The 12,692-nt window shown below is 39.2% G+C and overlaps 1 protein-coding gene across 1 annotated transcript in view; it reads right to left on the bottom strand.

The window, feature by feature from the left end:
* LOC139719729 (transient receptor potential cation channel subfamily A member 1-like) overlaps nt 1-12,692 on the bottom strand; it is a 53,626-nt gene that overhangs the window by 13,998 nt on the left and 26,936 nt on the right. Inside the window, exons 12-18 of the mRNA XM_071631121.1 lie at nt 12,248-12,387; nt 11,089-11,210; nt 9,799-9,939; nt 8,706-9,010; nt 7,861-8,181; nt 5,305-5,445; nt 424-532 (exon numbers count right to left, since the gene is read on the bottom strand). Of these exons, the coding sequence (XP_071487222.1) occupies nt 424-532; nt 5,305-5,445; nt 7,861-8,181; nt 8,706-9,010; nt 9,799-9,939; nt 11,089-11,210; nt 12,248-12,387 (1,279 nt within the window). The remainder of the gene's footprint in view (nt 1-423; nt 533-5,304; nt 5,446-7,860; nt 8,182-8,705; nt 9,011-9,798; nt 9,940-11,088; nt 11,211-12,247; nt 12,388-12,692) is intronic.

The raw sequence follows: 12,692 nt of genomic DNA, 5'->3' as shown, positions 1-12,692 counted from the left end.
TAAAATTTCACATCCGACCCCCCCCCCCCCCCCCCCCCCCTCCCTATCAAAAAAAAAAAAAAAATCGCCCGGAAGTTTTAGAAAATGTTCTTGAAGCACAAATATGTAATTGATACATGACATCCTATACGAATGATGAACTGAATACGCCTGTTATGATTATATGCATAGGAGTATAGCCTCCTTGAACATCTCCCCAGTGTGAGAATGGTTACTTAGCACCAACACGACCAATATGCGTCTTTAGCTGCTGTATGTTTGTGATCGTTGAATGGTAAGGTGTAAACGCTGAGATATCGCACTTTTCATACCATTCCTACCATAATAGGGTATAAAGAGAATGCCAACATCTGTCTTCAGTAGGAATCAGATTTCATGTAATTCGTTGGAGGACTATAAATGTACTTAAGTTCTACTTCCCACCTGTGAACATAATCACGTAGATTCCGAGTACCGAGAACCGCCGTATGTAGAGAATGAGGTTGATCCAAGCAAGGAACACGGCTACCGCCCCACACTGCCACTGCCAGGCCTGCAACGAAACAGAAAAATTAAAATTAAAACCGAGACCAGGCTGAAAGTGAAATGGCGAAGTCGTATTGAGCGAATGTTTTCTACGCCGCTTGATTGTAACTGAATCATTAAATCAGCTTAGTGCATGATGTTATAATTGTTTTGTTCGAAAATGCGTTCATCTAAAAATTTTCTGAGGAAGAATCACGATCCTAAACGCGTTTGAGGCATTTTCAGAGGTTAGATAAACTCAACCGTGTTTTCAAACACATTTAGGCCTATAATAGTCTTCAACCCTTGACTACGACGAGTCGCCCTTGCTCAGAAGAAAGTAATTTTTCATTTCAAAAAATACAAGATTCGACACTACAAGCAAACAGGGCCCACGAGACGGACAAATTAGTTCCGTGGTGTAGTGTCGAACTCGTCTGTCGGTTTTTCTTATTAGTGTCGAAGTCATGGGCTTTTTAATTAGATAGTGTCAAACTCGTGGGCCTTGTTTGCCTAGTGTCCCACTCACAGGCCTTATTTGCTAGTGTCAAACTCTTGGGCAGTATGACTCGTGGGTTGTATGACTTATGCGCGTACCTTAATTGAATGCGAACTCGTGTACCGTTTTGACAGAAACGCCGATTTAGGCTGCGTATAATAACTTGAGTGGGATTCACGCTTGAAATGGTGCTTGCGAACGCGGTTTGAAGCGCGATTGGGCAGCGTTTGTCTATCCATCATGCAATTGCGATTCGGGTGTTGTCAGTGCTCAGCTCTGCATTGCGCCACTCGACCCAGGAAGTAAAGATCAACTACATACTAGGTGTTTCAAAAAACATTTCCCCCTTTTGATCATTAATAGTTCAGAAACTATTCATCCGATAAAACTGTCATTGATATGAGTAATAGCTGAAAAGTGTACAATTTTGCTGGAGGTGATTTGAATATGAAAGCATAAATCGGTTTCATGAAATCTAAGATTGAATTTGAAGTAAGGTTTCAGCTTTTGGTCAAATTTTAACTCTCTGTACAAAAATTGAACTTTGCACAGGAAACAATGATGTGTATGTGAGTGTATGCTGACAATGGCCCTGGACATGCCTGAACCACCTGTTGACTAGGCGTCAGTCTCGCGCTCCCAGGCACATAAATGCTTAATCAATAATTCATGTGGATTGCCCAGGGCACTGCTAGTCTGAATTCATGCACGGTAAAGGGTAAAATGCACGTACATGGAAAAAGTAAGCACATATTTCCATGTGCTTTCAAACACCACATTTCATTCCAGCTGGTAAACATTTTCAAATTTTGCTTCTCATATCACTAAATTTGGGATATAAATAAGCATAAATGATCTAAAGTTTTTCATTTTAATACAACTGTCTCCTAATAGTCTGACAAATTTGTCGCTCTTTCGGTAAAAAGAGGTCAATTTTGGTAGAGAGTTCAGCAGCATTTCGTATTGGGGCGATTTGTTTCACAGTAGATTTATTTAAGGCTCCATAAACACAGTGTATATACTCTAATCGATTTTCTTTGCTTCCTGTCACCATGTTTACGACAGAACAGAAGGTATTCATTGTAATTTCGTTTTTCAGAAGTAGGGAGAGCACTGTCGCGACTCAACGACACTATCGGTAGGCATTTGACTTTACACAGATACTGCCAGAGGCTGAATGAAGACTAGTAGTGATAGTGGCATTTATCATGAATCAAAAAAGAAGCATGTAAACCCTGGTCATTGTTCAGGACCATTGTCAGGGTGTTAATCACAGACTCCCATACACATCCATTGACCCCTGTGCAATGTGAAAGCTTTGTACAAAGGGTTGCAAATAGAGAAAAATCTGGAACCTATAACTGTGAAATTAATCATGGATTTCATGAAACTGATTTATGCTTTCATAATCAAACCACCTCCAACAAAATTGTACACTATTTAGCTATCACTCATATCAATGGCAGTGTTATCTGATATATAGTTTTGAATTATTAAAGGACAAGTTCACCTTCATAAACATAAGGATTGAGAAAATGCAACAATATTAGTAGAACACATCAGTGAAAGTTTTGAGGAAAATTGGACAATCGATGCAAAAGTTATGAATTTTTTAAATTTTTGTGTTGGAACCGCTGGATGAGGAGACTACTACAGCTTGTGAGTCATATGCGTACAACAGTATAAAGAAAATGTAAAAGAAAATTCAACATATTTTCACTTTTTTCGCATAATAAAAGAGCACTTGACTTGCCTCTTTCTAAAGGCAGGGGGAATAATATTACCCATAACATTTGTCAGTAACGAGTCAGGGGAATGTGTACGTGTTTCAAAAGATGGAATTTTTTGAAATTCTCTTTATATTTTCCTTATATTGTTGTACGCATGTGACATCTAAGTTATTCATACACTGCAGTAGTCTTCTCATCCAGCGGGTACTGCACAAAAACTTCAAAAATTCATAGCTTTTGAACGGATTGTCTGATTTTCCTCAAACTTTCAATGGTGTGTTCTACCAATATTGCTACATTCTCTCAATCCTTATGTTTATGAAGGTGAACTTGTCCTTTAAGAATCAAAAGTGGGAAAAATTTTTGAAACACCTAGTACCACCAAACATGCCTCATCTTTCACGTACAAATAATGGGTAGAAAACACAACCGGAAACAGCTGGGAGTTGACCTTGAGATATGAACACGTTTCAAAAGGGCGTTACGTTTGTCTACTCGCAGAAAGGCTATTGTTGGCTGCGTTTATCCAACTTGAGAGAGAGTATCACCCGCACATGACAGTACCTAGCACGTATCTCACCCGTAGTTTGATTCCATTCCTTAGTTCCCCGTTTCCATATTTTACGTTGCCGCAATCAGATCAGCTGTAGATAGACCTATTTCACCGAAGGTTTATATTGCCAGTTTTGCTGGTTGTCAAGGTCATGCTTCATCCACTAATAACATTATTCTGTCCGTATTCAAGATGTTCACGCATACTCTGTAACGTAGCAGCGGCTGAAATCGTGCATGTACAAAGTGTAAATGTATGTGTTTGAAAGTGAGCTTACACGAGTAACCATCTATTATGAGTAAAAAATCACATTTTCAAGGTATTTTAAGTTTGCATAATGTTTATTCAAACAGATGAGTAACTACAAAGAATAAAAGCAACAATGAAAAAGACGGTCCAGATTCATGATATTTTGTAACTGTTTGCCTTATCGTAAAGTTTTAAACGCTCTCCACGGCGGTGCTGATGCGAATTTGAATGTGTCGCACTTGTATTTTTGATTTGAATGCTTTTTTTACACCCTTGTGTGAGAAACTTATGAAATTGCTTGCCGATGAAATTAAATTGAATGAACTACTTACGTTTTTGAATTTCGATCCTGGTTATCATTCAAATTCACTCGAAGTTGACTGACCACATCGTGAAATCGAATGTAAATCTGATGAAATTGAGTTGGAGACCTATACTAAAAGAGGTCATTAGAGATCTGTAGAATGTGGTCTTAATATGATCATTCAAGGAAATACGCTGTTTTCTAGTTGATACAGGTATAAATCCATGAACCACACCAAGGCGTTACGCGTATGCCATATAACCAGACAGCTTGAGAAGAATTTTGTTCGTAACAAGTGTGATAACTGATAATGTCAGATGACATTGGTTTCTTTGATTTTGTGTCATATATCTGTTTAAATTTTTCATTAGATCATTATCAGTTCTCTTATGTGTTTCTGAGGGTCCCATGTTGTAAAAGCTTTGCTTTTGAGTGGGACCCTCCATTTCCATTCTCATCCATGTACTATGCCTTAATACATTTGTTGTTACTCATGACCACATGTATTTTATCAATTTCCGTTTTTGAAATTATCACAAATATGTTCTGTAAATGCATGGTATATAATTTTCCTGTTTATTTAATGAAAATGAAAATAAAGCTGAATAAAAAAAGGCCTTGGAGAAGTCCAAGAAAGTAATGAATGAGTGGGAGTGATTAAGGTATCCATTACGTGTGCCACTTTATTGCTAAGAACATTGCTAAGAACACTTTATTGCTAAGAACACTGTGACATGTTTCTGTCGAAAACCAAACCAAATTGGGTCGCAATTAACAAGGTCGTGTCGAACACGAGGAACAGTTGTGTCCTGTGATTGATGTATCTCAAGAACTTGAGCGAAAGTATGTTATTTTTATCTACCGTTTTCCCTCAAGAGCACACTTCCATAAACTACCTATTAAGATGGAACGCGAAGAGCAAACATAAGAGTAATGATTGTACTCAAGATGATGAAGTTGACGCCAGCTCGTGATATTCTTGATTACATGATTTGCAATCTTTAAAGGGATGGTACGTTTTCGGTTGATAAGGGGCTTCAGGTTTCTAAAGGTATCTTTTTGTGATTAATTTTTATAGATTATGACAACCCTCCTATGAAAAATATAATGGCATGTAATTTCTAGAGGAATTCAAAGTTTACTCGATGACAATTGGTTCTTAAATGGCTGAGATATCCTAAACAAGCAATCCTATTAAAAGGTGGGACCAAACCTTTTATGAGGATTACTTTCTTTACTTTGTTTTTGGACAATTCAGCTACTTCAAAACCGATTTTCATCAAACGAACTTTGAATTCCTCTTAGAACCGTATGCTCTTTTACATTACATTAAGTGTTTTTTAAGTATCTTGCAAAAAGTGAAAGGCTGAATCCTCTCCTCAACCATTACTAAATCATCCCTTTAACGCTATTTTAGAGAAAACCAAAATCTGAGATGATCTGAGAATCTTGGAAATTCACCTACCAGTGGTATGCGTATTCCACTGTGATATCGAATCTGGCTTAGAGGGAGAACGAGTAGAATGGCGAGAACGTAGAGGGCCCACTCTATCAGATTGCACAAACTGGCAAAGTATGACCTGCGTTGAAAGTACAACTGGAAAAGCTGTTCAAGGAAAGAGAAGACAGAAACGACTTGATTTCAGCAAAATTTTACCACAACGGGATAAGAAAATTGGAAACGCTATGGCCCGAATTCACGAAGGAAGTACAAATGAAACCATGGTTTAAACCATTGACAAAAACTCTGGAGCGCCAAGTGTCGCTTGGAATATTTCGTTAAGAATTCAGTCATTTCGTCGATGAAATGATTATTTTGTAACGAAATGACAACATTTTGTAACTAAATGAACATTTCGTCCACGACATGATAATTTCGTTAACGAAACGGTCATTTTGTCGACGAAATACGAGTAACCAATTTCGTAAGGAAATATTCCGTGATGCGACACTTGGCGCTCCTGGTTTTTGTCCATAGTTAAAACCATGGTTTCATTTGTACCACCTTCGTGAATTCGGGCCTATAAGTGTAGTCCTGCTCGGATAAATCAATACTTCAAGGATGTTTTATAATGATTTGCCAACCCCCCTCCCCGCCCGGCCAAAAAAAAAAAAAAACTAAATAAATAAATAAAAAGAAATGGGAACTACAACAACGTGTCCGGGCAACCGAAAGGGAACTCCAAACCAGTCAAAAAGTTAGTCTGAAAAGGAAAGGTAAAACTGTAACTATACACAGCCCAGTCGCTGTATAAATTGGCGTCTGGTCGGGCTAGTAAAACTATAAAGAGCACAACAGTGAAAATTTGATCAAAATCGATTAAGAAGTAAGAAAGTAAAGAAGTATGTTTTAATTCTGTTCATCTGTTTATTATTGTCCCCGCCGAACGAGTTCGAGCAGGGGACTATGAAACGGGCTCCGTACGTGTGTGTGTCCGTGTGTCCGTCCGTCCGTGTGTCCGTCCGTCCGTCCGTGTGTCCGTGTGTCCGTGTGTGCGTCCGTGTGTGATCAAAATCTTCAATTTGCTACTTCTCTGTCATTTATGAGCCAATTTTGATTCTGTTTGCTTTATATGATAGCACTACATGGGAGCTTTGAAACTTCTACACAGAATTTCAGTCGTGACCTTTGACCTTGACCTTTGACCTATATTGTACATTTTGCTACAAAATGCTACTCCTTCGCCATTTCTAACCCGATTTCGATTCCGTTTGCTTTATGTGATGGCACTAGGTGAGGGCTTCAAAACTTCTACACAGAATTTTGACCTTTGACTTCTTTGACCTTTGACCTTGATTTTTTGACCTATATTGTACATTTTGCTACAAAATGCTACTCCTTCGCCATTTCTAACCCGATTTCGATTCCGTTTGCTTTATATGATGGCACTAGTTGAGGGCTTCAAAACTTCTACACAGAATTTTGACCTTTGACTTCTTTGACCTTTGACCTTGATTTTTGACCTTTATTGTGCATTTTGCTACAGAATGCTACTCCTTCGCCATTTCTAACCCGATTTCGATTCCGTTTGCTTTATGTGATAGCACTAGGTGAGGGCTTCAAAACTTCTACACAGAATTTTGACCTTTGACTTCTTTGACCTTTGACCTTGATTTTTGACCTATATTGTACATTGGCTACAAAATGCTACTCCTTCGCCATTTCTAACCCAATTTCGATTCCATTTGCTTTATGTGATGGCACTAGGTGAGGGCTTCAAAACTTCTACACAGAATTTTGACCTTTGACTTCTTTGACCTTTGACCTTGATTTTTTACCTATATTGCACATTTTGTTACAAAATGCTACTTCCGGCGGGGACATATGTTACGCACCGCGTAATTTCTACTTTTCCTTGTTATCATTATTATTATTATTATTATTATTATTATTATTATTATTATCATTATTTGGAGGGCGATAACAGTTCTTCAACAGCAGCGAACATCCAATTTAAACACGCTGAGCTTATAGCTTCACAACTTGCCATATAGCTTGTAAATAAAGTCTCGAAATTTCCAGATTTTGTTGTTGTTGTTAAAAAGTAATCATGCCACACTCTTAAATCCTGATAATTTTTATATCAAGTTGTTTATTATTTCAAAGTTATTGAGCCAGAAATAGCATGATGATTTCGCTCTCTTGGTATACAAAAAGTTCTTTTTTTTTATTTTTGTACATGATCACGGGAAAACTGTGAGGTGATGACTTCATCAGTTTATTCATTTCTAAGGTTACAATTATGTACGAACCTTTTTTGTATTTTTGGTTCAACGACCTTCTTTTTAAGGATTAACGAATCTTCGGAATAACGCCACAAAATAATGTTGGAATTAATACACCCTATTTCATTTCGGGATTGACAAACATCTAAACTATAGGTGAAGGGAATTTGTGTGTTGCGGAATTACGAACCTTCGGAATAGCGAAGTTTATTTCATTTTTGGATAAATAAACCTTTGGAAAAAAAGAATACATTCCTTTAATACTATACGGGTTTTTTTCTGCTTACAGACTTACTTCACGAATGAGATTGAAGACAGCAAGTACAAGTATGACCCAGTTGCCAATACGGCCGAAAAAGAAGAGAGTGGCCTCGGAGAATTCTCCAACCCATCGATCCTCGCCGTTTGCAAACCATGTTACGCCATCGGTGCCGTTGGCGAAGCGCACGTAGTAAGTTGGTGGAATGACGAGGACGTAGCCCGTGAGCATGACCACGAGGGGGATGCAGAAGACTAGGGAGACCACCACGAGCAATCGTCCCGCCTTGATCCATTTTAGATTGATGAGGCTGGTCACAAGGGGGTGTGTAAGGAGATTGGTCCGCTCTGCGGATACCTGTGGTGGAACATCTGAAACTTTTTAGAGACACGCCTAACCCAGATCAGTTTCATTAAAGAAAAAAGCCAAAGACAGACACGTTATCAACAATAACGAAATAATATCGAAATCCGAGCACTTTTCTTTAATTCGCAAGGATGGGAATTACGAATAACTTAGCATTTATACCTTTATTGCCATTCTGCTGGTACACTACAATAAACTGAGATAATCTGAAAAGATAGATGAGATCTTCTTTAACCTGCGTTACTACTGCGAGACCAGAGGGCCCTGTCATTTCCATTCAATTCACTTCGATTATACTCATAATCCAATCACACATTGCTATTACACTCGCCACGTAATGGCGCTGCCAGGTACCGTTTATCATGCTTATACCCCTGAGTCTACAGAGACAAGATGGGTGGAAAAAATGTTCAAGGACGCAGGCACTTGCCATGATTTGATTTCGGAACTTCTTAAAGTCAAGAGTCTTATCCACTATATGCGATAGTGCTCTCCACCCAAGTTTGTTATCTTACCATGATATTGAGAGGATGGTTGCGTGCAATGTCCTTGAAATCTGTTGTGTACGGCGTCGCGTCGTCTCTCAGGTGTCCTTCGGAGTCATATTGGTCTGTCGTTGTCGGGGTCGACTCCTTGTCATCAGGCACTGAATTGGTCTTCTTGACCTCGTCATCGGTCTCTTTCGAAGTCGTTTTGCCGTTTGGTTGGTTGGTAAATGATGTCTCCCTGTGTTCGCCGTTGCCGATAGCATCATCAGCTTCTATACCGTAAGCGTCACATTGGTCGTTCTCCTCTTTTTCTTCCTCGTTCCCATCTTCACCTACAGATGGGATTGACATATCAATGACTGTCATTGTTCTCTTCACCAATGGCGTTATGACTTCGCAAACAGTCTTATATGTATAGTTTTGTGGGCGTTGCATGAACATTCTTTTCACAAATCAATATTTTGATGATGATTAGTCATTCCCAAGTACATTGTACATCTATACTGATATTTATATCAAAATCCCTGTCGAGTTTACAAGCCCTTCCGTCACTGTCCGTGTTGTATCTACCTGTGCATCTCTAGGAGTTTATCTCATGAATCCTAAAAGAAATAAAAATCATATATTAATCGCATGCTAAAAATGTATCAAAGAAATGGTTAAGGTTGGGTTGAGATGTGGCTTCATATTTTGTTTTTGTTTTGTTTTGTTTTGTTTTTTGTTTTTTGTTTTTTGTTTTGCAAGATAATGAGAAACCACTTAATATGGCATATGAAAGAGTATACAATTCTTACTGAATTTCAGTATCCAGGCATTTCATTTTATGCTCCTCTGTATTTCATATGTAGTTTCTCATCTCACACCCACAAAAAAGATCTGAAGCACCATCCCAACCGAAACTTTGCCATCCCTTAAGCAAAAAAAAAAAAAGAAAGAAACTTGAGCTCACTATACTACTACATTTTAATACCGATACCAAATGGGTAGAAGAGCTGAATCGGAGGGTCTTTGAGAGTGTCTTTGTTGAATGGAAGTCAACCGCCAAAAGACACACGTCAATTTACAAAGTAATGATAATATCTATGACGATAAATAACTTGGCAACAGACATAGTATTCACCGTCGAGATTAACTGGTTTCTCCCAGTTGGAGAATGAGTCTTCCAGGAGCTCGTAGTCGAACTCCACCCAGTAATCGGGGTGATTCGGTTCCACCTCGGGATTGTGCGTAATGCAACGGTCCATCACTTGCTTGGCTATTTCTGCAACATTGTTTTTAAGAGGGATAAAGACAAACAAACGAATTAGAAAAATGACACTCTAATCGCAAAGTCGACAAAGTTTTCTGCATCTGAAAGGAATTCAATAATCATTCAATCACATACCATCATCATAGCACTCAATCATGTAATCAATATTATATACCTCATAAGTGAGATTCGTATCACTGATTGGTCAAAAGTATATCACGTGACAAGGTGTAGTCCCGGCTATCTTGCCTTAGGGTTTTCATGTAAGTGATAGAAAGGCAAAACCCTCGTGATAGAAAGGCAAACCCCTCGTGATAGAAAGGCAAAACCCTCGTGATAGAATTCGTAAACCCTCCGCGACTTTTGTACACATAACAAGTACACTAGACTTCGCGCGCGGTGTCCTTAACCCCTCCACCGTTTACCCAAGGACGTTCACTATACGCGCATCGTATAAACACATGCAAAATCATCGCACTAGCGCACAGCAGGCATGTTTCAACGTGGCATGGTGATCGAGCGCTCCTTCGTGATTTGAAGTGAGCTGGATCAAAGATCGTACACTTTGCAATTAGAATTTCTTAGGATCCCGAAGCAGAGACAAATCTCAGCATGTCGGAAATATCGAATTAAAACACGAGCGACGGGAAACTGGATGTATACTGTAATCTTCTGCCAAGATTTTATGCAGGAGCTCGCCGAAGGCCGTGTGAGTGAGTACAATGTACCGTGCGTACTGGACAGTGTACGAAATGCACGAAAACCATGCAAGCAAGCGCAGGCTGTGGCCTGATTTTAGGGCTAACGTTTAGGCGTAACAGTTAGAATTTACTTCGTATTTGCCTAGCCCTAGATCTTGGTTAAGTCTTAAACAATGAGGTATATAAAACAAATATTAACTGCTCTGTATTCCATCCTCATGAGCAGTCAATATTTGTATAATATTGTCAAGTAACATTATCATGAGTCAACAAACAATTTCATCATTTGGCCAGTAGTTGATCAGTGGTAGTACGAAAGGTAACCGGGCAGAATCTAGAGTTGACATGATCAACCTCTTGTATGGAACGCAGAGGGATAATAACGCTGTTCGCATACCTAGCCTGCCATAACCTAGAGAACCGGTAAAGTCTGGATAGTTTAAAGGTAAGAAGAGATTACCTGGCATATGCTTGATTAGCTGCCTCATTGGCGTTTTCCTTTTCTTCTTTTCACTATCCCACGTACAGACGGACATCAGCTCCTTCCACTTGTCATGCCTCACGAAAAAGTTTGCGATGTCGCTAACCCATGGCAAGAAGAGGGTAATTAAACATAAGATTTTGACAATACTGATGATAATGGTAACTGGAAAAAGGTGCACTATATTGGGGATTATGATCACAACACTGAGGAGGGTGCTGCCATCACTGTCACGACAACAATGCCAGATATATTATACCCGGTTTTTTTTTTTCAACTTGGACGAGATGGACAGAGTAATAATCTCAATCATCCCAGGGTGGTCATAAAACTCTAATCTCTTTCAGACGCCAGCTTTGCCAAGTTTGATCGCAAGTGTAAGAGGAACTCATAACGCCATTGTGTCATCTCTCCTCTTGAGAGTGTTTATAGATTTTTTTTTATTTGTCTGAGGAAATTGTTCTACATTAAAATATCGACACCCTTTCTTTCCTTTTCAAACGATGAGAATAGTTAATCATATTGTCCCCTGCACCCGGGGATTCAACAATTCGAAGCGAACCTCCTCAATAGTCGTCGTGAGCATGCAATACTCGCTTCAGTCCCTACATACCCTCATTCGGGTACCATTTTCTATACGCGAATACACACACATACACACACACACACACACACACACACACACACTCACACGGGGCCTCGCCACCCCCTTTTTTTGCACCATACAAAGGAATACATAAGGTATCACCACTTTGGGTCCCCCTCCCACTTTTTTTTTAACCCGGAAGTGCGTAAGTGGCATTAGAAAGAAAAAGATAGAGACCGTGAATTGTGAGCGCGGTAGGGTTATATTTTTGCGCTGAAAACATTTTTTTTTGTTCGTTTGTTTGTTTTTGTTTGTTTGGTTTTTGTTTTTGTTTTGTTTTTATTTTTTGTTGCTGTTTTTTTGTTGTTGTAAACTTGTAACTGTTTGTTTGGTTATTTGCTGTGCAGAAATTAGATGTGTAAAATTATCTTTTCGTCTGCGAAAAAGGAAGCGATATATGATTTCCATTAGCACACAGGACTGAGTCATACAAGCCGCCGCTAGAAGATCACGTAATCATTTTCAATGGTTGATATTGAATTGAGTACGTACTCATGTCTGTTCTCGATGGCGTGGTCGAGGCAGTTTAGACCATCTATGTCTCGGAGAAGAATGTCGGTCTGCTCGTTGTAGACGAGGAGTTTGACCATGTCGATGTAACCGGTTTTGCACGCGAGGTGCAGAGGTGTCATCTATGATATGGAGAATATCGCATTTTTTATGACGTCAAATTATTCAAGAAAAGTTGGTACAGAACGCTGCTACACCAAAGCCCAACTAAGAAACCATCACTGGAAAGGCATATACGTTTTTAGAAGGCGAGGTCCGTCGCATTTTCGAGTAAAAGAAGTCCGTCTAAACATGGTGAATGTAAAATGAACAGCAAACCAACCATGCACCTGCATGCATAACTAAAACAGTAGTAGGGCCAAGTGAATGCTGACGATGACTTTTTACCAATGTGTTCTGATCGGGCAAGTGATATGAAAGACGTAGA

The sequence above is a fragment of the Diadema antillarum genome, unplaced genomic scaffold, assembly GCF_040938485.1.
Source record: "Diadema antillarum isolate AM-2024a unplaced genomic scaffold, OU_Dant_1.0 scf00000114, whole genome shotgun sequence".
In the NCBI taxonomy this organism is placed as follows: Eukaryota; Metazoa; Echinodermata; class Echinoidea; order Diadematoida; family Diadematidae; genus Diadema; species Diadema antillarum.
This window is presented reverse-complemented; position numbering and strand designations above follow the sequence as displayed.